Genomic DNA, 24576 nt, shown 5'->3' with positions numbered 1-24576 from the left:
CTGATGGTTCTTTGTCTGAGCATGACAGAACTGGTTGGAAGGTGATGAGTAAGACCTGTGGTGCTGGCAGTGCTGTGGGACTGGTGAGGCTTCTGAGCAGAGATTCAAACTTGGTGCCACAAGAGGGGGCTGAGATCAGCCAGAACCCCCTGATCCATGCTGCTTCTGTGGGCAGTGTGGGTGAACTCGAGTACCTGCAGCTGGTAGAGTTTCTGCCCCACAGATCGCGGTGCGCTCAATGGGCTGTAGAAATCCTGAAGCAATTGCTGGATGTGCTTGGAAGGTAGAGGATGAATCTTGGCTGGTTTCTTAAAATGTTTCAGGAGTGTGAATGTATGCTGCTGTAATTACAAAGCCAGACGTTTTTCCCCTGCAAATGAGTGGCCTTTATTGTTTAAAGAGAAAATTCCCTGCAGGGCAATACAGCTCACACAGGTGGAATTCTGCAACACCCTTGCCTCTGTTGCTAGTGTTCAGTTCTGCCTCTTAGAGTAAAAAGTGATAATAAAAAAACCAAGGAACAAATACACCAGTGCTTGTGCAGTGTTGTCTCAAAGACTATATGGTTCCCTTGTCAAGCCTTGTGGAGTTATAAGCCAGGGGAGGTTGCCAGCACTGTTCAGGATGGAGCCCACTCCAAAATGCACAGGGCAGTGTGTGCTGTGCATGTGAAAATGCACAGAGGAAAACAGAATTTGAGCGGAAATGATGTTCTGCCTCTGTATAGCTTTATGCTTGATGTGAACTCTAAGTGAGAGGGTGAGTTCTCCAAAGAAAGATCAATATCTCTATGTGACCTGTAACTTCTGCAAGCTGCTCAGTTTTTGTGAGTCGCAAAAGGAAGCGCAAACCAGCCTGCTTTACTGAAGCTGTTGTCTTGGCATCTTATAGCATGTCGGAGTTCCCTCAAAGGGCTCAGGGCTTTCCTGGATGCAATTTCACTGTGTTGTGCAAAAAAGACCGGAAGAAAAATGAGTGTTTGCCTAGATGCTCAGCAGTGCATAGCTGCCTTGGCCCAAGACAAAGGTGATGAGCCTGTCTAGGATCACTTGTAAACATGCTCCTGTTACTGGAAGATCCTGGCCTCGGCATGTGACTCTTGTGTGATGTCATGTAATAACCATGGGCTGGAGACCAGGAAATAGCGGCCATGCTCTCTTGCCTCCTGCTTGTCACAGATTATCCCTGCTCTGGGGCTGTATCGCAGAGCCACCGGGGCTGGGTTTCGAGTGCTGCTCGCTGACGTACTCAGCCCAAGAGCCCCAGTCTGCTCTGCAGTGCTGTAAGGAGGGGGTCTGCAGTCCCTGTGCCCTCTGTAAAGGGCAGACAGGGCTTTAATAAAGATGGGTAACTGTCTCAGAGAGGGACCCCAGGTACTGAGCAAGTGCTTGCCCCTGGAAGTTTCCTAATCAGTTCTCCTTTTACAGGTCAGACTCTGCTTTTACAGTAATGGGGAAGTGCTGATTGAGTTCAAAACCAAGCTGTCAGCTTGATGGTACAAGAACGAGGACTTGGCTAGGAATAGATCTGCAAAAGCTCCTGGTTTAGATGTGAAGGGCTTCTCTTTCAGCTAATGCTTATTTTCAGGGCACCTCATAGCATCCTCCAGCACTTCCCTGATTCCTTCTGCTTGAGCTAGAGCACAGCACTTGGAAGAGCAAGAGATCTTGGTGAGTTGCTCCAACAGTTCTCTTCCTTGCTGTCAAGATTCACTTTATTCCTGGTCTGAAGGTATCTAGGTTCAATAGGTAAATATTAAATGCATTTCCCTTGAACAAATGTTATGTGAGCAACAAGATATATTATAGACCTGTCACTTTCTTATACCTAATACCAATACTACTGTTGTTTTGAAAGTGTCTTACAATAATGTTCCTACAGTAGAATTTCTCCTGCATTATTCTAGTTTGCTTCTCTTCTTTTTTTCCCATTTTTTTCCAATCCACACTGCAATGCAGTGCTGCAGGCTCAGGAGAAAAGCTCTTCTCTCCTGCTTGCTTCCATGTCTGCCCTGCTTGAGCAATCCCTGCTTAAGCTGTGGGATGGAGATGCAGCTATCCCACATTCCTCAGCTCTGTCTCCTTCCCTAACTGCTGGCATAAGCCCCGTGCCACTCAGAGCTCTTTACATGCTGGCAGCTGCCGAGGCCACAGAGCTGGCCCGGGACGTGGAGCTCGGGGAGCGTGGGAGGATGATGGTGCAGCATGACACCCCCACGGTGGCCTCAGGGAGGTCCTCGTCCTTGGCCCACTCGTTGAGGTCAGGATTGTAGCACTGCACACATTTCTGATACCTCTTCCCGCTCTCGTTCCAGCCACCCACCAGGCACAAGCGCCCCTCCAGCAGAGCCACCCCAGCTGTGCTGACCCCCGTGGGCAGGGGTGCCATGTAACTCCACTGCCCCGTGACTGGGCTGTAGCATTCCACAGGCATCACGTCCACCCGCTCGCCCTGGGGACCCAGCTGGCTCCCACCCAGCACATACGCTCGGTCGGCCACGGTGGCCGCGCAGTGCCAGCCCCGGGGGGCGCTGAGCCTTGCCTGCTCCCTCCAGGCATTGGTGCTGGGCTCATAGCAGTACACAGTGCGTGAATAGGCATGGCTTATGTAGCCACCGGTGACCAGGAGTTTGCCATCAATGACGGTGGTGGCGTGACAGCAGCGAGGTGTCTCCAGGCTTGCCTTGCTCTGCCAGCTGTTGGTGGTGGGGACGTAGCACTCGACAGATGCCAACACGCCCTCAGCATTGCGTCCTCCGACAGCGTAGATGAGCCCGTTGCAGGCGCTCAGGCTGAAGTGTGTCCTCCTGTGCTGCATGCTGGCCAGGTGCAGCCAGGTGTTGAAGCGTGGGTCATACCTGGGGGACGAAGGGCAGATCTGTCTGTCCACGACTAGCATCAGAGCCGTGGGGAGAAGTGGGGCCTGCCAGACATCTGCCTTCAGAGACAACTCATGCTCTGGAAAAGCCTCTCTGTCTCCTCCAGCAGTAAAAAACCATCTGAATAGGCTGTGCAGATGGAGACGATGGCACTGCACAGGACTGGATCCTACCTGTGACTGCTGGGGTTGTTTCCACCCTAACCCTTGGGATGCCACCACAAGCTCTGGCCTGGCTTGGAAATGGCCAGTGCTACCGATCTGAGGTGTCCCCAAGCACCGTCACTGTTCCCTCTGTTGGGTCTTGGCCGGTAGAAGAGGACCTAGGGGCAGGTCTTCCCTGCTCACCCTGCTAGGCCAAAGCCAGGCACATGATAAGAAGCTGACTCCTTGTGTGCCCATGAGATGGCAGAGGGAACTGGAGCTGCTGTGTGCCCAGAGTGATGCCGTGGGGACTAAGGCCAGGCTGGGAAAGGTGGACAAGCTGCTGGCCAGAAATAAAATGACACCAGTGGGTCCCTGAAACCTCACTCAGTGGAGGAGAAAGAGCCCAATGACAGCTCCTAACCGAGGGGTGATCAGGGCTGGCCTTGAGCAGTGCCAGTAATGCTGCATGTGGAGCCTCAGGTGGTTGAGCCAAGCCGTGGGCAGAGCCACTGGGAAGTTCAGGTTTAGGTTGCAAACAAAATACTGCATGTCAGGTTGTCATGGTTACTCCTTTCTTTGAATAGTAATCCCTTGGCGATCCAGTGACAGGTTTATGGGGATTAAGGAGACAAACCTCGTCATTTAAATGATGAAGAGAGAAATGGAGGCAGAGAGACGAAAGCCTGAAGGGCAACGGGAATCCTACAGGCAGTAAATCTACCTTAAAATGAATCCAGACAAATCAGAGACTGGGTTGAGGCTGGAGGAACAGCCAGTGGGCTAAAAGGGGAGCTTCCCCAGAGTAACAAAATGGCTTACTTCTAAATATTGAGGGCTCACATTTCTCTAGGAGTCTCGCAGCTTCAAAGAGGCCCTGTCTTGCTCGCATCCTGCACCGGTGCTGTGCGCTGCTGGAGGATATGGACAGCACAGCCCAGGTGCCAAAGTCCCCAGGGGAAGCCCAGGCTGAGGTCACATAGACCAAATCCCTGGAAGTGGTTTCCAGGTCTTGTGTCTTGCAGTCCAGCACCCTGTGCTGGGCCTCACTGTGGCTGTCCCTCCCTGGAAGCTTTATCCCAGAGGCCAGACCTACCTCCTGGTTACTGATAGCAGAGGAACCTTTCTGACATGCTCACCCCTCACCCCACAGGGGATCCTGGGGCACAGGCAGACACGGCACCACTCTGAACCCCTCCCCAGGGCCTGCATGGCCAGGTAGAGCCCGTCTTACCTGCTCAGGCTGCTGACTGCATGCTTGGCCTGGTTCCTGGCATCGTTTTGGTCTTCACCACCCGCAATGTAGATGAATCCATCCATCACTACCACGCACTGGTTAAAACTTTTTGCTGGCATCTCCGTCAACTTGTTCCAGTTTCCCTCTGTGTCCCTGTAGCTGATCTCCCTGCTAAGAGCCTTCTCGGTCAAAGCTGGACGACCCCCAATTGTGACAAGCACCCTCTGGCCTCCACGTATCCTGGTTCTCCGAGACTGAAGGCTGTTTTGCTGGTGGGGGAGCAGGTGGTAATTCATCGCGTCCACGAGGAGCTTGTGGCACTGTGGATCTTGCATCATGTGTGGCACAGGTTGCACAAGGTTGACCAAGTCTGGAGCTGAGATTGTGCCGAATCGAATGTTGCCCAGGAGGTCAGCAGCATATCGGACCCGTTTTGGGTCAAACTCCAGCCACTTGACAGCGATCTGGAAGGCCGCAACCTCACTGGGTATCTGCAGGCCATCATCCATCAGCAGCTCATTGATCTGAACAAAGGGGAGTTTCATGAACTGGTCAGTCTTGGAGAATTCCAGGAAGTTTTCCCGGATGAATTTCCGGGTAGTGTCTTTCACCTGGTTGAGGCCGTAGGTGGCTGAGATGTTGGTGATGTACATGCAGTTCTCTACGGCTATCTCCCGAATGAGGAAGTCACTGCACATGTTCAGCAGTGCCGGCACCTGCAGCTGGGTGGCCGCAGCAATGGTGCTGCCAATGGTGTACAGCGAGAGGCTCAGCTTCCCCGTGTAGGTGTAGGTGATGACGGCGGATAGACCCAGTGGGGACACGTCGTGGAGCTCCACGCGGTGCAGCTGAGGGTCTCTCTGCAGCAGACGGTGGAAGTACTCACTGCAGGAAGCCAGGATGAGTTTATGCACCTCGAAGGACTTTGTTTTGGTGGCAATGGTGAGATCGCAGAGGAACCGCTTCTGGCGCATCTGGTTCATCCCCTCCAGAAGGCTGGCTCCATGGTCCGGTGCTTCAACCTCCGTGGCCGTGCAGTGGAAGCCATTGGAACCGCTGTCATACAAACTATTCAAGTGATTGAGGTGTTCGACATCCAGCAAAGCATCTTCCACCACCACTGGGGTGATGGATGCATCCTCTTTATCCACCTTGGGCTTCTTGGGAATTTTCTTTTTGGGTGCCATCTTGGAAGGATCAGAGTGGGAACCTGGCGAGAAAGGAGAGGTGAGGAGCCCTGTAGCAAGGGTACAGGTGTCCTTCTGCTCTTTAAGACATTCCATTAAGCAAAGGAAAAACTCCCACTGACTCATATACTCTTTGGCTCAGGAAACCACCTCCTGAGCCCTGTACCCCTCTGAACTGCATTAAAGGCATTGGGGGCCATGACTGTGAGAGGGGATCCTCAACTCTCAACCAATACCAGCACCTTCACCGTGTTAAAAAAGGACTAGGGATTTTGGGTGGTTGCCTTGGGAAACTGGGAGCACCCACTTGTTCCTGGGGTGTGGGGCCGTGCTCAGCCTCACTGACAGCTCCACTGTCTGGGGTGACACAGACTCCAGACAGAACAAGCCGGCAATCACAGGGTGTGTTTTGCCTGACTCAAGTGCACATCAGATCGGGTGAATCAAATCCCAGCAGCTCTGACAGATGTTCTCACACAGCAGCAAGGTGAGATGAAGCCCAGCACTGCAGGACAGTGTAGAAAAGGGTGTTTATTTCCCCCTTCCCAGGCCCTTGGGCACAGCAAGGCACTGCTCAGTAACCAGTGGGGCCAGCTGCCCCCTGGGGTGACCAGACTGCAGGTGAAAGAGGGGAAAAAAAAAAACAAACCAACAACAAAAAAAATCCACCTTTTGAATATTCCCAAATTCCAGCTTGAAACTCCAGTCTGAAACTCGGCAGTGACCTCAGCTCCTCCAAGGGAGCTCGGAGCAGCCAATATATGAGGGAACAAATCTGCCGGCCAGAAATAGCTGTTACTGCGCTGTCTCACATGTTCGGATACTGTTTATTACGCTTGGCCATAAAGATCAGGTTTCTTGGAACTGAATAATCAGCTCATATTTAGCACCAGGCAAAGAAGAAGGGGAGCATTTTGAGACTTCAGCAAAAATATGGAGAAGAAAAAAGTTTAGTAAAAGTCCCTGCCAGGAAAGAGGATTCAGGGCTGAGTCCGAGGGGGAATGCATCGGTGCCAGCCTGGCTGAGCTCAGCTGGCTGGGGTGAGCAGAAGGAGCAGGGATGTCACAGCCACCCACAGACTCTGCTCACCCCTGGCTTTGCGCAGAAGCCAAGAGGATTCAGGAGCAAAGTCCCAGGCACTTGAGCCATCCCTGGTATTGTGGTGTTTCATGGGGCTTCCCCAGTTTACACCACCACAGACTCATCTATAACAGTGTCATATCCTGGAGTGGACATCAGTCTGTCTGAAACCAGGATGCAAATGCCACTCTCTCTGTGTGTTTGGATATAAAATGATTTCTGACACCCAGCTCAGGCTTGGGAAAAGGAACTGGGATTTACCCTTTCAGAGCAAAACCACTTTGATGTTTCTAAACACGCATTTTGTTCAGACTATCCATTCCCCAGGAAAATTTGCAGTTTCAGCTTTTCAGCTGGATTTGAAGCAAAAATACAGGTTAAATATTGGAATTTCCCAGGAAATGAAAATACTTTTCCAGGCCTTCTATCCTGATCCCTCAAACCTGCATCCCTCTGCGACACAACACTGCGAGAACCTCCTTGCTGCCAAACAAACCCAAAGAGAAGCAGGACTTGTCCTGGAGGGAGGTGGCCATCCTGCTGCCCACACACTGAGACTGGTCCCAGCAGGACAGGTGCCAGGTTGAGGTCTGCAACCTGCTGGAGCAGGAGGGCTTGGCCTTGTGAAATAAGTGACCAGGCTGTGCTGAGGATTTGCCCGATCCCTTCTGCTCCCTCGACTGCCTTGATTTTGCTCTTTTTTACAGAAACAAGCACAGTATCTGTAGCAAGCCACTGTTTTTGTCCATAAAACTGCTCACCCCCCTTTCAAGGGTTCCAGACCTCATTTTAGAGAGGTGACACCAGTGCTCAGCAGCTCCTGTGGGCCTGGTGTGGAGCCCAGCATCACAGTTCGGCAGGCTGATCTCTGAAAGCCTTCTTAACTCCTTCCGGAAAGCCCGGCAATGCAGCTGGCTTTCTCCATCCCCTGTCCACCCCAGTCAGGAGTCAAAGGGAGAAGTTGTTCTGGGATAAAACAGGTTTTCTAACTGCATTACACTTCATACAAGTGCAATAGAGCCATGAGAAGTTTTGGGCTCATATTGATGTCTGTGGGATCCTGCCTGTCCCCTTTGGGCACCTTTGACAGACTCCGATTTGAAGCGCTTGTTCATGTTATTCCAGTGTCTGGCTGTGGGAGGGCAGAGTGACCTTTACTACCTGCAGTTAATTTAAAATGGGACATCACTGCTGCTTCTGATTGAAATACCACTGTAGTGACTTGAAAGGGATGTTTTTTCCTACAGATTAATCCTGGCTGCTGGATTAATCTAGGGAGCTGGGATGGTTTGAAGAGATTTCAAAGGACCCAGACAGAAAGGAGGGAAGACAGGTCTTTTTTCTAACTGTTTAAACTTCTCTTAAAAGGCAGTAGTTATCCTCACATCCTGTCAGTGCTACTAATCTCAGCCCTGCACCATGTTACTGAGCTAACAGCAAATCAGGACCTATGCTGGGTGATACTGTGTCTTCAGAAAGTTATGGCAGGCTTGATTTTCTTTCATATCTAACTGAACAGGCAGAGTCCCTTTCCTTCACCTGCCGGTGCCCCCAGCCCCGTGTTCAAGCAGGGTCTGAGCCACAGCAAACACCAAGCCGGCCCGGAAAACCACCTGGACACTGCAGCTCTGGGCACTATTTTGCTGCCTATAATTCCTCCAGCCCCATTTTAGACAACAGCAAAGTTTTTCCCCATGCCATTATTTCCATTATTCAGCAGTTCTCGTGCCCCATGCAAGGTGTCTGCAAATCCTGCTAGGCAAGCCCTGGTTCTCCATGACTCAGCTATAGGCTGGGTCTGCTCCTTACCTTGCTGTTAAGACCGGTTAGTCCAAGGGGAAGCTCTGACCAGCACAGGGCTCTGCAGGTTGAAAGACAGAGACCCTCAGCTTTCCCCAGGCAACAACCTCCTCCCTCCTTTCCCCTCCCAGCCAGCTGACTGCTCTTATCACTTCTACATTTACAGCAGGCTTTTGGGGTGATGCGAGGACAGCTGCCCTCAGCTGAGTCCCGGGATACGTGGAAAGGGCTAGATTCAGGTAGCGCTGCTCTGGCCAAGGGCATCATCGCAGCCAGCACCAGGAGAAGGCAGTAAACCAAAGGCCAGGCATGATTACCTGGTCACTGCCAAGAGCAAGGAAACAAGGAGGCAGCCAAAAGCCTGGCTCCACCCCAGAGGGGTTCACCAGGGCATCTGGGGATGAGTTGGGGGGACATTGGCCTGCTGACACCTTCCCTGCTCTCCTGATTGAGTGGAGGGGATGGCAGCTCCGAGCCCCCGACCTGAGGAGCCCCTGGTCTGGGCAGCTGCGGTCCTGCTCAATTTGCCTTTGGCCACAAACGAATCTAAAAACCTACTTTTCACTCACTCCCAACAGCCATGGTGGAGCCGTTGGCCATCGGGAGCCAACGGGAATAGGTATGAAGCGACATTTGTTTCAGGAAAGCCTGTCCTGACTGCGGTGGGGCCGGAGAGGGCACCACCGCCCCACTGAGGGGGGTATGGCGGCCGCGCTCCCCTCACTAGCGCCCTGCCAGCACTCAAGATGGCGCTGCCCGCCGCCGCCAGGCCCCAACATGGCACCCACCGAACTCTGCCCGCACCCGCCATGGCCGTCACCGGCCAGGGCAACGGCTGCGCCGCTTCCGTTTCCTGCCCTCAGCCAAGATGGCGGCAGCGGTGAGGAAACGCCGTGTGGCCAGCGGGCGGTGAAGCCGCTTCCGCCGCCGCGGCTTCTCCAGCAGTAAAAATGGCGGAGTCGGTGCTGGAAGTTGTGGGCAAGCTGCAGTCGCGGCTGGCGGGCAGCTCGGAGCCCAAGAAGGTGACGGGGGCGGCGGCGCGACTGAGGCTCCCCCTCCCCGGCGGGGGCGGCGCGGCGACGCCGAGGGTCGGGAGGGTCCGGGCCACTCCGTGGGGGACATGGGGAGCGGGGCCGAGCTGGGCCTGCCCTGCCCTCCGCCGGGGTTCCCCCCACCCCCGCGAAGTTTCCTGCCTGGCCGGGACCGCGGTCCGTGGGGCAATGCGGGCGGCCCCAGCCGCGGCAGCGGGGCAGGCCCGGTGGGTTGTCCCCGGTGGGAGCCCCCCGCGCTGCAGCCAGCCTGGGCTGGGCTCTCAGGCCCCAGCTGCCCCGCAGGAGGCCCGCTGCGGGGTGCAGGGGTCCCTACGTGGGGTCCCCCCACGGCACGTCGCTGGGGGGCAGTTTGAGAGACGGGCAAGTGGGCAACGGGAGAACGTGCCGGAAGAGTCTTGTCCTGGTGACGTGTTCATGGTGGAAGAGCTGCGGTCCCTGGCGTGAGCCCTGGCGAGAGGTGACAGGGAGGCGCAGCCCTGCCACGGGACTGGGGAAGGCCAGGATCATGACGAGGCCACCACGATTGCCAGGGAGTTGGGGTCAGGGCAAGAATTTGCCAAGTTTTAACTCTGCCCTATTGTGGGCTCCCTGTCTGGCCTTGGGGAAGCTGCTTGATGCCCCTCGCCCATCTCTGTGAGGGAACGTGGCTGCTGCTGAAATCTGCTGCCCGCAGCAGCTGTCGCGGAGCGGCCGCCGTGTGTGCTGCCTTGATCTACGCTGGTGCTCGAATCTGTTCAGTGACATTCGTCTGCCTCTGTTGCTGACAGCAACTCTCCTGCTGGGCACCAGGGTTCTGGGCTGGTTTTTTCAACTGAAATTTGGAGTTAGGGTTGAGCTTGGGTGTGGGCTCTGCACGTGCTATTATCCCATTCTCTAGGATGTCATATTTTATAGGGGGAGCATCTGTTGTGACTGTTTACAGGTGTTTGGTTTACGTTTCGCTTAATTCAGACAAGGCAGTGCAGCTGCTCTGCACTTGCTAACTCGGTAACTGAGGCAAACCCCTGCAGAACCGCTCGCTTTCCAAGACCTCGCACTGTGAAGAAGGATGGATCCCGAAGTGCTCAAGCTCTGACCCTTTGAAATGGAGGCACCTGTACCCAGCTTCAGCCTAGCTGGGGGCGAAGCAGTGGGGAGGCTGGTGCCTCTTCTCAGCTAAGACCAAAGCGTGGTTTAACTGGTGGGGCCCCAAATGGAGCTGAGCGACCGCTGAGGAGTCAATTCCAGGGGGTCTTGGGCTCCATGGTACTGAGAGCATGCACAAGACTTCAAATATTGGCTCAGCACACTGTGCGCTGAGAATTAGTGCTCCCGTTTCCTGACCCTTGTGTCAGCTTGGGGCAATAACTGCGTGTCTGTGTTTCTTGGGCATTGTAAGTCTTCAGGCACTGTTTGCACAGGCTGACTCTTCCTCCAGTAACCTTGTGGTGTTAAGTTGTTTCTTTCTCTGTTGATCCTATGCATTTTTGCAAGGTGAGGGGGATGTGTTAAGTATTTGCAAGCTGCTACCAGCTACGATCGTGACTTTAAACCTTTTCTCTTCCCCAGCAGAAAGGTCCCATGACCTATACTCTTCAATTCTGATACCTTTTCAGCTATATCCTTGGCAGCGTTAGTGTTTCTAGACTTGAATTAATTGCCATTGCATTGTCTTGATAGACTGTGTATTTTCTGAGCACCCTCCTATGTCAGAAAATGGCTTTTGGCTCTTGTGCAATAACTATTTCCACTACAGTTCTGTAGCAGCTACAGCTTTACCCTGTCAGCAGGACAAATCCACGGCACCTCTGGCACTGCTATTTCCAGTCTTCCGTTTTCTTGCTTTGTCCTTTTGAAATATTTTATCAGTAATGTGAAAGAATAATATTTTCCCAGTATCATGTACAACTCTGTATTGCCTTCCTGAAAAGTGTTAAGTATTAATACTGGTTTTGGCTGAAAATTGGGCTGCTGCCACAAAACTGTATGAGTGAAGCTTTGGACACTGCTGTAATGGTTTGGAAAAAGTCTTCCCCCCCCCCAGCGGAGAGGGTACGAGCTCTGCTGCATGACTGAGGGAAGAAAGGGAGTAAGGGAAACATGAACAAGAGAGCATCTTCACGGAGAGGAAGAGGCCAGGCTATGCTGTAGTAATTTGATATTAATGTGTGTTGTAATGGTCTGGCTGACTTCTTTTAGAAAAAGAAAACAATCCACCCATGTTAAACAAAATTTTATTGGAGCTGGAACTAAGTGAAGTTTTTATGGTTTGTGTCTTGTGGCTGACTGACTGAAACTCTACCTTACACTGGGGTGTTTTAGAAAGGCTTTCTTGAATGTATTTCATCTGGTGTCTAGCAAGATACAAGCCTTGTGTTTTCTGTCTTCTATCCAGTCGCCTTTTTCTCACAGGACTCGTAGGATCTCAGTTATTTCTAAGATGAGCTGTCAGATTTGAGTCTGCTTGGCTGATTTCAGCTGAAGGCAGTGGGGTGTACTCCATCAGCTTGTTCCCAGAGGAAATACAGATTAGTACAAGTTCTTAAGCCTCACTGCATCAGAGTTGTCTCTCTTGGTGCGTTTCATGCACATGGACCTGTGGTCCACAGAGGTTGCAAGCAAAGCAAGGTTTTGCTGTGCTGTATGAACACAGCTCCCAAATAGATCCCTACTCCGATATTGCCAGGCTGCATGCCACTTGGACAGCATCAATAAGCACAGGTTTTGATAGCTTGGATTGTCAGGTAAGTGCATTACTGATGACACAGGTAACAAAAATGCCTTGTTTCCTGATGGCGTCATTTTGAGATTTACAACTTGGCTGGGAAGTCTGCTGAACTCCAACTGTGTTAACATTTCTGATGAATGTGCAGGCATAAAAGCTTGGCGAAGTGGCACTTAGGCAAAGGTATATGTATCACGGCCTCTCAGACCCAGCTCTTGTGTTTTATAAGATGATTGACCGCAGTGGGTGTGGAATAAGCCAGTTCACTGTGAGACATGTTCTGGATCAAATGTGTGGATCCCCTGGTCTCAAACCACACTTCCCCTGGCTCTACAAAATCCAGAGATGAGCTCCATTAAGAATAACGCTTTTCTTCTTGGAATTCAGCCCTACAGGCAGCAAATGACTAAAGAGCAAAAAGAGCTGTGGAAGATGCTACAATGGGGTGTAGCTAGAAAATAATTGGGAGTTCTGTGAATCCTGGAGGAGACTCCACATTACCATGAGCCTGGAGTTGCAGAGACAGAGGGCTTGAAGACCCGGTTAGCTGTGGTTACAGCACAGCTAGAACTGTTGCATCCCTCCCTGCATCCCAGCTCCAGAGTGCTGAAACACTGTTGGTATCAGTGTTACACTCTTCTAAAACAAACAGGAGAACATAAAACTTCAGTCATGGCAATGAAGTCCTAAATATAATGGAGATGGGGCAGTGGTTTCTGGTGAACAGAAATCGTCCTGGTGTTCTGCTAAAGCTAGATAAACCCTTATCTCTGTGTCGAGGAGTATTTTCTCTCTGAAGGTAACAGCACTCTTCAAATAGGTTAAAAGAACGTATTTCCTTCAAAAGGAAGGAAACCTCTGAACCTCTTTGATCCTTGTATGGTGGAAGTGGGGGTGATTGGAATAGCTGAGGCCAACTGTGCTAATTTGAGCATGAGCACAGCGCTTTAAACAGAAGATCTGGATCAGGGACAGCCCTTTCTATGGCATATAGCACAGCAGTGCTGAACAAAGCCTGGGCTGTATAGGGGCTCTAATAATGGGAATGCTGATGAGGCTGGTCTGTGGCTGTAGCTGAGCTGTGGGAAATAACGTGAGGGGCAGTGGTGCTGTAGGCATCTCAGCGAAGCAATCTCCCAAACCACTTCGGTGGCAGAGGGACAAGTGTGTCCACTTCACCTGCAGCCCCTCGCCGGGGTGCAAGTTGGAGAGGGCTCCTCTTCCCTCCCTGGCCCGCGGAGCAGCTGTGTGCGCTGGCAGGGCCTCGCTTGGCAGCATGTGTGGAGGAAAACAACATTTTTCACTGGTGTATGGTGAAGGGAAGGGAAAGAGTGGGGCGAGAGGCAGTGGTTGTGGAAGGGGTCAGTTGCCTTTTTAGCACAGAGTATAGCTGAGAGGAGAGAGATTGTCAGCAGCACTGACAGAGTGGAGGGTCTGCAAGGGAGATAGGGACTCCATCTTAATTCTTTAAGAGCATCTAGAAATCTTCCTTCCCTCAGTGTCTAGCTTGCAAAACTTTAGAAAGGACTCAATATTTTTTTCCCCCTCCTCTCAACAAGTAATGCGATTCTCAGCGCCACCTTCTGAGAGTCACAAGCTTCCGAGTCTTTTCTTCACCTTGCTGTGCAACAGAGGTTTGTGCCTCTGTTCCTGATGCTTTAAGCCAAAGACAAGTTGCAGTCCTGTGTGAAGAAAGCATTAATATTTGAGTGCGTTTTAAGATTCTCAGATGGGCCCTTGTAGGCAAAGAGGCGATAGTTTTTTTTACAGTTGGCCCTTGTGTTCAGCTTCTCAGGAGCTGATTTGGAGCAGGACAGCAGCTGTCTGCCACTTGGATTTTTCTAACAAGCTCTCATGCACTGCAGAATTTTCTTCCTTTCTAATCACAGTATGTGGTTCAGTATGACAAGTCTGAACACTTTTCTTCTTGTCTCTGCAGCTGCTGAAAAGTCTGAAGAGGCTGTCTGAGTTGCCCATCACAGTTGACATTCTTGTGGTAAGAGCTGTGAAATCTCTCACGCTTTCATCGTGTCTGTCAAGTCACAGGATAACTGTTTGTCACAGAAATGCTGCTTTTCCCTTGAATGGGGTGTGTTGCCTTGGCCACGTGCTACAGCCCGGTGTCACAGGTGTGATTGTGATGAGGTTCTAGGGATTCCAAGCACAGGGAAGGAGCATGTCAGAGCAAGTGTGAAGCATGGAGGAGAGTTTGTCATCCTTAGTTCTTCGAAAAGCTTAACACTTGACTGGGATATGAGAGTCAGAGCTGTTCCTAACGATAACTGAATCAGCATGAAATTAGAAAGTGCTAATCGTTAAAATTATTAGTGACTTCTGTCTTCGAACTTATCAACAGTCATGGTAAATACTAACTTGGTTTATTAATACAAATAACTAGTGTCTGACTAAGGCAGAGTTAAGTTATCTTTGATTTACAGAGCTGTAGTAAACAATATAATGGCTGCTGAAAACATAATACATTATATGTGATATCTTTGCTGTTAGATCAAGGAAGCTCATTTCTACCTAGCAGCGATCAGTGGCAGGTTAACTTTATTTGCTTTTTAGCAGAGGTGAGAATACTGTTTTGCTAAGATTAACTCATGTTTTGGGTCTCTCGTGAAGGAGACAGGTGTTGGGAAGACCGTGAACAGTTTACGGAAACACGAGCTTGTAGGAGACTTTGCAAAGAATCTCGTAGCCAGGTGGAAGAAGCTAGTGCCAGTGTCCCAAGAGGCGGACAGGTAAGTGAACCTGTTCAGTTATCATGACAGATAAGCTTTATTATATTTTTGCAGTAGACATTGTAAACTTTTCTGACCAAGGTAACAAGCGAAGGTTCTGGAAAAACTTGTAACACAAGTGTGCTAACTCTGCATGGGGTTTTTGCCTTGTTTCAGCATAAACTTCCTGCTTTGGCTAGCCACGGAGTGTTGGGTTGCTGACAACTGCAGTTTTGCACGAAAGTAGGGACCGATTTTCAAGAATTTGCAGTTTGATGAAGAGATTAACAGTAGAGGCCAGAAAAGTGCCTTTAATAAAGCAAGAGATGCAATCTGCCTGCTTCCCGTTTTATGATGCTAAAGAGAGGAAGTTCTAGGCTCAAGTAAAGGAAGTGGCTTGCTTTGAAAGAAGGCTGTTATGTGTAAAAATCCTACGGAAAGTTAATGCTAGCCAATACGTTGTAGTAACAAAGCTGTGTTGAACCCAGCAATGAGATCACTTAGATGTAGATGTGGGTGATAAAGACCCAGTTATTCATGACAATTTTGATGGCTGTGGTATCCCTGCATGCTTGACTGGTGAACTGGGGGACGTGTTTCCTATAGGTACCACACAGCCAGGAGTGTGTAGGCATGGAGAAGTCTCTGTGCACTTCTGTCTCTGCTTCCCAGTGAACTGTGAAGTCTCTAGTCCTAATAAAAATGCTTAATCAATTCCTGCACTAGAAATGCAGTTTCTAAATCCCTGAATGTTGCTGTGCCTGAGAGAATTACTGGTATTCTTGCCACAAAACTACCAAATACAACGCTAGTCTTCTGTAAGAGAGGTTCCTGTCCATGTGGTCCATGGGGAGTTGTTGCTCTTTTCATTCATACTGGGAAGTTTTAAACTAACTATTTTGGGGTTTTTTTTAATCCCTTCAGAAATAACCTAGATTCTGAAGACCGTGATTACGAGAGGAGCAGCTCAAGCAAAAGACATCAAGAATCCTCCCTCAGAGAGGATGACGATCCTGACCAGGAGTACCCAGAACACTTCCAGCCGTCTTGCAGCCAGTCCTATAGCCCAGATCATAGGGAAAAGAAGTCCAAAAGGTATCCTAGGCCTGAGAGAGCCCATGAGACTTATGGCTGTAGCAGCCACGAGGGGAAGGGTTGGGGCAGATCTTCCCCAGTGCTCTCTTCAGATCAGGAGTACTCAGACTATGGACAAGCTGTGTCACCTGAGCCAAGTGAGAGCCCTCAGGATATGTACACAGACCCTTACGCCTCTGAGGAGCAGGAAGAACCGACAGTATTTCATCAGAAAGTCAGTAAAGGCCACAGCTTTCAGGAGAAGCTGGGGGGAGGCCGGGAGAGGAACCCTGGTGAGTTCTATGACAAAGGGAATGCGAGTCGAAGCAAAGAGCACAAGTCTTCTCACAAGAAACAGCGACTTGATGGCAAAGGGGACGACAGGACCTTCAGCCCAGAAACATTGCACAAGGCCTCTTTTAAAGAGCAGCTCCGAGAAGCCCCCATGGTGGGGGGCAGCAAGGAGAAGCAGAGGACATCAGATGGTGCCAAGAAGGAGAAGAATCGAGAAAGCAGCACCTCCAGAAAGGAGAAGTTGCAAATGTTGCCACACTTGGAAGAGTCTTTGGACAACCATGTTAAAAAGCAGAAACATCGGGACTCCGAAAAAAGCAAATTGGAAAAGCCTAAGCTGAGCCTGGAAACTTCTAACACAGAGCGGGAGAAACAGAAAGCTGAGTGTGACTCATCAAATAGGATTAAAGAAAAGGGGATTTCTGGGAGCATAAAATCTTCAGAGGGGAAGCGCAAAGTCTCTGATGTAGACAAAAAATCAACGGGCTTTTCCTCAAATTTTGGGGAGGGGGAAGCGGAGGATGAATTTGAACAACCTACAATGTCCTTTGAGTCGTACCTCAGCTACGACCAGCCCCAGAAAAAGAAAAAGAAAGTGGTTAAACCCTCTGTGTCAGCTGGGGAGAAAGACCGAGGGCACAGCAAACAGAACGGATCCAAAGCCAGTACCAACAGCTCAAGCTCGAGTCGGAAAAGTCCAAGCCACAAGCGAACAAGTGAGAAAAAGGCAGAGAAGAAACTACCAGAGCCTCCTAAACCAAAGAGGGTAAGGTTTTGAAGGATCTGAAAGTGAGCAAAGAAGATGGGGTCAGCTGCTCTCGGTCCTCTGCCATCTGGGGCTTATTAGTTTTCCCCTTGGAGGTGCTGGGCTGTGTCCTGCATCAGGCTGTGCTTGCGGTGTCTCATTGGTATCCAGGGCTGTGGCTCCTGGCTCCTGTTGGGAGACACTATGTGTTTCATATGGCCTGTGCTGCAGGCATCGCTTTGTGCTGTTGGAGCGGAACTCTGCTGGAAAAGTGGGTGAAGAGGGAGGGTTAAAAAAGAAATGCGATAGGCAAAACCCTGTTTATTCAAAAATGGGGAGAGTAAAAGAGAACGCCTTCAGCTAAATAGTCATGTGAAAGCATATTGGACATGATACACTTGTTAAGCATGCAGAATATCTTTAGATGTGAGTCAACTTATTATCTGGCCTAATATGCGGTGCATCTCCACCTGCTAGCAAGGTTCCCTTGTCTTTCCTCAAGTATTTATGCTTCTCTAGAATGGACTTTTTTTTAATCTATATGAATACTACAGTTTTGTTAACTAAATCTGTTGGTCTCCAGAAACTGGGGGAAATGGGAGGACTGGTGTTACAATGCAGCTTATTCTAGAAGACAGACCTTCTTTTGTGAAAGGTTGAAAAACGATGGATTTCTGTATATATTCATTGCCACGTGGGTGCCAGGGTTTTGTATATAAATAGGGACTAATGTGTAAAACCTTTACTGCTTAATCTTTTTACTCAACTTTGAAACACCTTGCTCTTCAAAAAGGGGTTTTTATAATCCTAGCAGCATTTTAAAATCATGCTTTGCTCTTCATTCTAATAAGTGCCTCATCTCAAAGTTTTAGGTTTCCCTCAGTTTGAGGTTCCCCTCACCTCCTCCACTGTGGAGATTTTTGCAGGAGGTGAGGAGGAGGAGAAGAGACCAAACGGGTAAATGAGTCTTTGAGATCAAGGAAATATTTCTGCTAGCTTTCTTGTCTGTTTTTTCTCCAGTTCTTTGCATTGTTAATCTGACTTGGGTTCTTGCACGTGTCCTTTAGCACCGAACCTAGTAGGTTAAAGATGTGGACGGCTCTTACTGGAGGGAGCTTAGTGATTCCAATCCCGAATTTTGGCTTCTTTGTACTGACCGCCTGGACAGACCCACGGTAATGTGGCAGAAGTGCAGCCTCCTCCTGAGGTTACTTCCTGGTGCAAGCTGATCAGCATTGAGTGGCTTATTCAAAATATCAAATAAAACGCAGTTCAGTGCTGCTTGTATGCTGGCAGGATGATGTAACATTCTCCTGTATTCTTGGCTTACTTGCATGTACATGCTCTCCTTCCAGATAATTTTAGATGTGGTACCAACGTTACCAGACATCCCACTGCCCCCGATTCAGGCCAATTACCGCCCTCTTCCTTCAATCGAGACCATTACCTGCTCCCAGACAAAAAGGAAAGGTATGTTGGGCAGGAAAATAGGTCTGAAATGGGCTCCAGCCACTGTTTGTGGGAGGGAGTAGATGCTGGCTGGGTTCAAGTCTTTCTGTTGGGGTCTGGCGTCCTGCCTCTGATGCCCAGAGCCCAGGTGGCTTCTTTCCCACATGCTGTAGCAGAAATGAAGATGATCCTTTGAGGCTTGGGCTTTGGACTTGCCCTTCCTGAACTAGATTACAGGTCTCTTAGAGAAGACTTGGCCCTTTAGGTGGCTTCTGGGTGACTCTGATTTGTGTCCCCTGTGCCATTCATCGGGGGGGCTCTTCTTTTCCCTGTTCCTTTCTTACTCCAAGTCTTTCACTTGACAGCGGTGTCCTCGCCAGTTGAAGAGAGCGAAGCGGGTTTTACAGGCCGACGGTTGAATTCAAAGATGCAAGTGTATTCAGGCTCCAAAACTGCCTACCTCCCAAAGATGATGTCTCTGTATCAGCAGTGTATCAGAGTCCTCAGTAACAACATTGACTGTAAGTACCTTTCCTCATCTGTCTTGAAGTCGTGTTGCCATACAGGTATGCTGACATCTTGGTAACTTGTTTGCATATATCCCAGCAGCATCTGGTTTGAAGCATGTGCACAGTTGCCCCTTGTCACAAGGCAAGCTAACTAATATGGGATAGATCTCGCTGAAAGCTCAGGTGCTGCAGGAATCGGCACCCAGCACGCTTTCTGGGAGTGCTAAAGCACTGGAAATAGTGGTAAACAGAGCCTTGCACAGGCACTTCTTAACTTGGAGACACTAGAGCCTGATGACTCGCTAGAGCTATTGCACCTTTGGTTCCTTTCTCCTTTCCTTTACATTGTGTAGTATCGTGTAGCACTGCAGCTTTTTCCACTGGATTTCAAGGTGTCAAGCCTTTTCCTTGGCAAGAAAGGAGCAGGATAAATACTCTGTGCATCTTGTTTCTCTCTAGCGATCTTTGAAGTGGGTGGTGTCCCTTTCACAGTGCTGGAGCCAGTATTGGAGAGATGCACCCCAGAGCAGCTGTATCGCATTGAAGAGTGTAATCACGTGAGTGCCTGGGCCTGGAAAAGGGATGGTGACGTGGGAGTGATGTTCTCTCCTCATCTGCAATAGCAGAGTAGTAAAGAACAACGCTCTTTAGCAAAAAAACCCACCTCTTGTTGTAATCCTGAGTTCCTGGATTTGCTTTCTGCCCATCTCTTGCTGCAAGTTGCCCCCTAAGCTGTCTTGCTCTCTGTGGTATTCCAGTGGCGCTGGCACTAGCTGGTGCTGAGGGAGAAGGCAGTGAAGGTGTCGGGAGGGATCCCAGTTAACGTGTGGGTTTGTTTCAGGTCCTTATTGAGGATACGGATCAACTGTGGCACAATCACTGTCTCCGAGACTTCAAGAATGAGAAGCCGGAAGAGTTTGAGTCCTGGCGGGAGATGTACCTTCGACTTCATGACGCACGAGAGCAGCGGCTGCTCATGTTAGCACGGAACATCGGCTCAGCTCATGCCAACAAACCAAAAGGTAAAGTAGGGCTGAACGATCAGAGATCATTAATGGCTTAGCAGGCTCTAGAATCCATCCATAGTGTTGCTGATGCAGACTAGACAGAGTAATATTTTATAGCAAGAACATGTAGGGCTGCAGAGTCACTTCCTATTCTGCTAGAGTGGCTTCTCCATGCTGGGGTTGAAGAATACCGAGATGGAGGGAAGCATTCCTGCCTTTCTGGTGAATATAATGAGAACTACTGACCTGAACAGTCTGATTTCTCACAGCCCATATTGTGACTGCAAGAGGTTCAGACCTTAGGGAGGAGGCTATCGCCTGAGCTTTGGCATGGATGGATTGGGGAGAGGTGGTTGGAGCTTGCTGTAATGAGACAAGCACTGGACGAGCCTCCTTTATAGTAAGTTGGATCTCAGCAATGTTTCCCTCTGCCCTCCTACAGGTAGAGTGGCCAAAATGGCGTTTGTGAACTCTGCAGCAAAGCCACCTCGGGATGTACGAAGGAGACAAGAGAAGTTTGGAACTGGAGGACCTCTTCTGCCAGGGAAGACCAAGTGAGTGGTTTCTCAGTGGCACTTGCTGTTCAGGGCCTCTTTTCCTGTGGGCTCCTGCCAGCTTCTCCCTGAAGCTCTGGGTCCTGGCAGGAAAGGATACTGTGTGTCTGCGAGGTCCTTTTGCAGTGAAACTTGTAACCATAATAGTTTCTTTCTTCCTGGGAAGTTTGGAGATGCTGGTTGCTGCTGGTTCCATGTGGTATCAGCCATGCTGCTGTTAACAAATGTGGCTTGTGTCTGAAGAATTACATCAAACAGCAGTGACTCCTCTACTGAAATGTCTGTCCCGTCTCTGTTTCAGAATAAAACCAGACTTGTACACATCTAGTAAAAGCCACTCTCGTGTGAGCGAGGAGCAGTCCTATGACGGGCCCAGCACCAGCAGTGCCCATTCTGTCCCATCTTCAGGTAGCACCTTCTCCTCCTATGACCCCAGGAAACCACCAGTGAAGAGTAAGTACAAACTGCAGAACATCCGTGTGGTCTCCTAGAGCTTCTCCTTTATAAATGCAGGAATCTGCTGCTGCTGTAAGGGAAATCCAGGCTATGCAGGATGGTTGATGTTGGTGGCCTCTCTCCTCTTTCTAAGGAGAGGGTGTAAAGTCTGTTCCATCTTCTTGCCCAAGAAAAAGCATAGAGAAATGTCTGATTCACCTTCCTGCCCAGTGCTGATTGTATCAGAGAGTGGGCTCTCATCAGTCTGACCTGAAAATATGATAGGCCATGATCAGAGAGCACACACCTACATCTGCCTTGCCAGGGCTGCAGCTTTGAATTGCTCTCTGCTCTCCTAGTCTGTGACTGCTGCTTTAATGTGTGGGGGTTTTGTTTGATTTGTTTATCTTTTTTCTTTCTCTGTTGCAGAAATTGCACCCATGATGGCAAAGACTATCAAAGCTTTCAAAAACAGGTTTTCTCGGAGATAAGTTTGCAGTGCAGATCTGGGACTTTCCCTCTCATGGGGGAGTGGCACTGAAGGGGGAGAAGGTACCCAAACAGCTCTTTTGTTTGAACTCTTTGGAGGCTGCAGCTGCTGGGAGAGGCTTCGATCTGCACAAGACGACAGCACAGTATTTTATCTTTTATTCTGGTCCCTTACTCAGTGTCAAGCCCCCCCTTTTTCCCCCCCTGCCCTTAACATCCTGGTTTTAGCTTTGTCATCCACCAAAAGAAGGGTGTACAGAATCTCCCCACATGAGAAAATGTGAAGTCTTGGCACCTGCTGAGAGTGGAAGATCCAGAGACTATTTACTATTTAACCTCTTAATAAATTATAAAATGGTTTTAATTAATATTTTGCCCCTCTCTCCCGCTGGTATTATTTATGTCGCTCCCAGTAGTCTCTGCCCTCCCAATCCAGTGCAAGGGTCAGTGTCTCTGTGACTTGAGCTGGCAGGAATCCATCTGTCTGTGACACTGGGTATCACGGGGGGTCTTTCCTCATGATCTGGTACCTGCTGGGCCCAAAGTCCCCCTTGGACTCTCTGGGACAGGTAGGACCAGTAGCCCACCTGCTTGTCGATCCTTTGGCAAGTGCATCAAGTCCTGAGGCTTTGCTCGCTACTTGTGTATGTTAATAAAATCTTAGCTCTCAACCTTCTCTCTGCTGTTACTGTAGATCTTGTACAGGCTTATGTTGTTGTGCAGGGATGCCAAGAGCCATTGGGGACTTTTTCTCTGCTGCTGTTGTCTTCTGCTGGCTACTGGGAATAAAACTATGAGGGGTTTTTGGGAGAAATTTTACTGTGCACCAAGTCAGACTTTTAACTTTTTTTTTTTTTTGAGAGAGAAGAGACTTTGTCTGCCTCTGAAGTTAAAAATGGTTTTTAAATATCAATGAAGGCATCGGTTTGCCTCTTTTTAGTGGAAAGAAGGAATACTTTTATCTTGTTTTCTTTGTGGAATTGGGAAGGATTTATTTCCAGTTTGGAAGCTGGTGCTTAAATCCTGTCTTTTCCCTGTATGTTTTCCTTTGCCCCCTCTGGAAAAGGCAAGGATTTGAATCTGAAAACCCTTGACTGGGATTGGAGGAAAGTGAATAATGGAATGTGGTTGTTTTTTAATGTGTGCATACTACATAGCAGGAGTTCAAAAATCTTGGTTGTACTTGGTATCTGAGGAACTGGAGCTCTGGAAGGAAAGGGTGTGTGATGTGACCTGGTGGACATGGACGCTGGAAGTGTAAGGAGGTGCCACAGCTCCTCTGGAGAGGTCGGGAGCCAGTGATTTCACGTGGACTCGCTGAGGCTGCGGCAGAGATCAGGGAGCTGGACACAACTAGGCACTTGCTATTAAGCGTGAAGCCTTATTGTGGTGAACGTTTCCGCTGGTGGGTTATGTCTGCCTCAAAAGCAAACTTATCCAGAGGTGGTGCAAGCAGAAGATGGAGTTGGTTAGACCCAGGTTGTATGGCGAGGGAGATGGCCTCTCTGTTAGTGCTCAGATGTCCGACTGGATCAGAAAGGGGAGAGATTATCCTGTTCCAAGCCATATTTGCTGCCCTAGGATTTTGCTGTCTAGGTGGAAAAGGTGCTGGTAGTGGATGCTGGTGGTGGCTCTTGAGAAGCTTTGCTGCTGGCTTTCTGTGGCTGCCAAATCCCAAACCAGTGGACTCGTCCTGTGCACGCTGACCGGGGGGGGGGAAACCTTGCTGTGAAGAGCCCTCCATGGAGGGCTCTAGAAAAATCCCTGTATGCTTCTGGTTTCTGTTTGGTTTCTTTCTTTCTTCTCCTTTTTTGTTTTCTTTTTCCCCTTTTCTTTCTTTTGTTAAAACCATTCTGGACACCTGTCTCTTGGTCTGTTCTTATTTTGAAGGTCTTGGAAAAATGTTCTCAGACTCTCATGTGCTGTAAGTTTGTTACAGTCCCAGATGCTTTAATGTTACCGTGCAGCATTTCAGTGTGTGTTGTGCTGTAAAATAATGGCTCCTTACTCTTGCATTTTTGCTGTATTTAATTTTGCTGTATTTTTAATTAGATAACGATATATGTTCTGCTGACCGTTGTGCTACCATTTATTTCTCCTCTGTACTTGGGGTAGGGGCAGAGGGGAGGGAAGGGGAGTCTGGCATTGTGTTCAGGCCTCAGTGGAGCCTTGAGCAAAGGATCTGGGTGAGGCCCAAGAACAATCTTGGGCACTGCTAAACTGCCACTTAATACTACAGTTAGATCCTCAGCTGTGAGTATTGCCCAAAGCATTGCTGTTACAGTGTGATGTACCTTCCCTCTCAGAGAAGCCTCTTTGCTCTAGGCTTTGCCAACTGGATTGTGGGGCGGGGGGGTGGGGATACAGAGAGGATGAGATGTGTCACTGTGTTTGAATTGCCTCCGCTCCACACTGAGTGGGTCCCACTGGTACTGGGACCGATACCAGCCCCTTCCTCAGCCATTAAACCCACACAGCTGGAAGAGGTGGGCACCAGAGGAGGGTTATTTCAATGAGACATAAAGTAAGCAAAGCCTAGGGTAAAAGTGCTCGCTCCATTCCCAGTCTTTCGGTGCCCAGAGTGTTACACTTGTGCAATGTTTCTGTGCTACACTACACACGAAGGAACTGAGCAGAGCTGCCTCTTCCCCCTTCGCCGCCCCGCTGCTGGTGGGATGAGTAACGTGGGCAGGGGGGGAGTGACTTTGACTTGCATTTGTATTTTGGTCCCTAACTGTGTATATACAATTTTCTATGTTCCTTTTTTTGTGGTAACTAAGATGAATATTTTAATTAGATAAGTTATATGAAAGGAGGAAAATCATGTCTCAATAAAAGCCAAACACTGGACTGTGTCCGCCTGTTCTTTTCTGTCTCTGAGCAATGATGTTAAATATGCCATTAGCAAAACTCGGTCCCTGCGGCCCCTAGGTGGGCTTCTGCTCCGGTATCCCGCCGGCGGCGGGGCTGTGTGCTCCCGTTCCCCCCCTCCTGGCTGGAACAAACCCCAGGAGCTCTTCCTGGCGCTGCTGGAAAGCAGTTTTGCTCTTCCCCCCCAGCGGTTGACGCTGCTGGCGCAGCTCAGCCTTCCTCGGTGTCCGTCCGCGGCCGGGCTGGGGCCGAGCCCCCTCCCCGGGACCAGCCGCTTGCTGGGGCTCGGTCCACCGGGGGCCGCGCACGTGCAGCGCCAAGCACCGCCCCCTCGCTTGTGGGCG

The 24576-nt window shown here is 49.9% G+C and overlaps 2 protein-coding genes across 3 annotated transcripts; one reads left to right on the top strand and one right to left on the bottom strand.

Annotated features, from left to right (window-relative positions):
* Positions 1 to 362: 362 nt before the first annotated feature.
* On the bottom strand, positions 363 to 8941 carry LOC129195946 (kelch-like protein 31). Of its 2 annotated transcripts, none has more exons than XM_054802673.1 (3): positions 8896 to 8941; positions 4256 to 5468; positions 363 to 2857 (listed from the first exon to the last, which is right to left on the bottom strand). In XM_054802673.1, exons 1-3 carry the CDS (start codon positions 8924 to 8926, stop codon positions 2125 to 2127), a joined length of 1977 nt encoding a protein of 658 aa, XP_054658648.1. In that variant the 5' UTR covers positions 8927 to 8941; the 3' UTR covers positions 363 to 2124. The 2 variants fall into 2 exon arrangements, with proteins under 2 accessions (XP_054658648.1, XP_054658647.1); XM_054802672.1 differs by lacking the exon at positions 8896 to 8941 and adding an exon at positions 8336 to 8387.
* Positions 8942 to 9191: 250 nt separating this feature from the next.
* On the top strand, positions 9192 to 24216 carry ELOA (elongin A). Its single transcript, XM_054802598.1, has 11 exons — positions 9192 to 9348; positions 14022 to 14078; positions 14708 to 14826; positions 15730 to 16939; positions 18274 to 18388; positions 18733 to 18888; positions 19336 to 19433; positions 19718 to 19898; positions 20326 to 20437; positions 20739 to 20890; positions 21302 to 24216. The coding sequence occupies exons 1-11, from the start codon at positions 9277 to 9279 to the stop codon at positions 21361 to 21363; spliced, it is 2334 nt and encodes a 777-aa protein (XP_054658573.1). The 5' UTR covers positions 9192 to 9276; the 3' UTR covers positions 21364 to 24216.
* Positions 24217 to 24576: the final 360 nt, after the last annotated feature.

This window comes from Grus americana, chromosome 23 (assembly GCF_028858705.1).
Source record: "Grus americana isolate bGruAme1 chromosome 23, bGruAme1.mat, whole genome shotgun sequence".
In the NCBI taxonomy this organism is placed as follows: Eukaryota; Metazoa; Chordata; class Aves; order Gruiformes; family Gruidae; genus Grus; species Grus americana.
This window is presented reverse-complemented; position numbering and strand designations above follow the sequence as displayed.

What these genes read in the sequence shown, in the direction of transcription:
- LOC129195946 (XM_054802673.1), bottom strand. Translation starts at nt 8,926, where the DNA reads ATGGCCAACGGCTCCACCATGGCTGTTGGGA. An exon ending in CTCCACCATGGCTGTTGGGA is followed by an intron (nt 5,469 to 8,895) that starts GTGAGTGAAAAG and finishes CTTTCTCGCCAG; the next exon opens with GTTCCCACTCTGATCCTTCC. An exon ending in GCAGTCAGCAGCCTGAGCAG is followed by an intron (nt 2,858 to 4,255) that starts GTAAGACGGGCT and finishes TTCGTCCCCCAG; the next exon opens with GTATGACCCACGCTTCAACA.
- ELOA (XM_054802598.1), top strand. Translation starts at nt 9,277, where the DNA reads ATGGCGGAGTCGGTGCTGGAAGTTGTGGGCAAGCTGCAGTCGCGGCTG. An exon ending in GCAGCTCGGAGCCCAAGAAG is followed by an intron (nt 9,349 to 14,021) that starts GTGACGGGGGCG and finishes TTGTCTCTGCAG; the next exon opens with CTGCTGAAAAGTCTGAAGAG. An exon ending in TCATGCCAACAAACCAAAAG is followed by an intron (nt 19,899 to 20,325) that starts GTAAAGTAGGGC and finishes GCCCTCCTACAG; the next exon opens with GTAGAGTGGCCAAAATGGCG.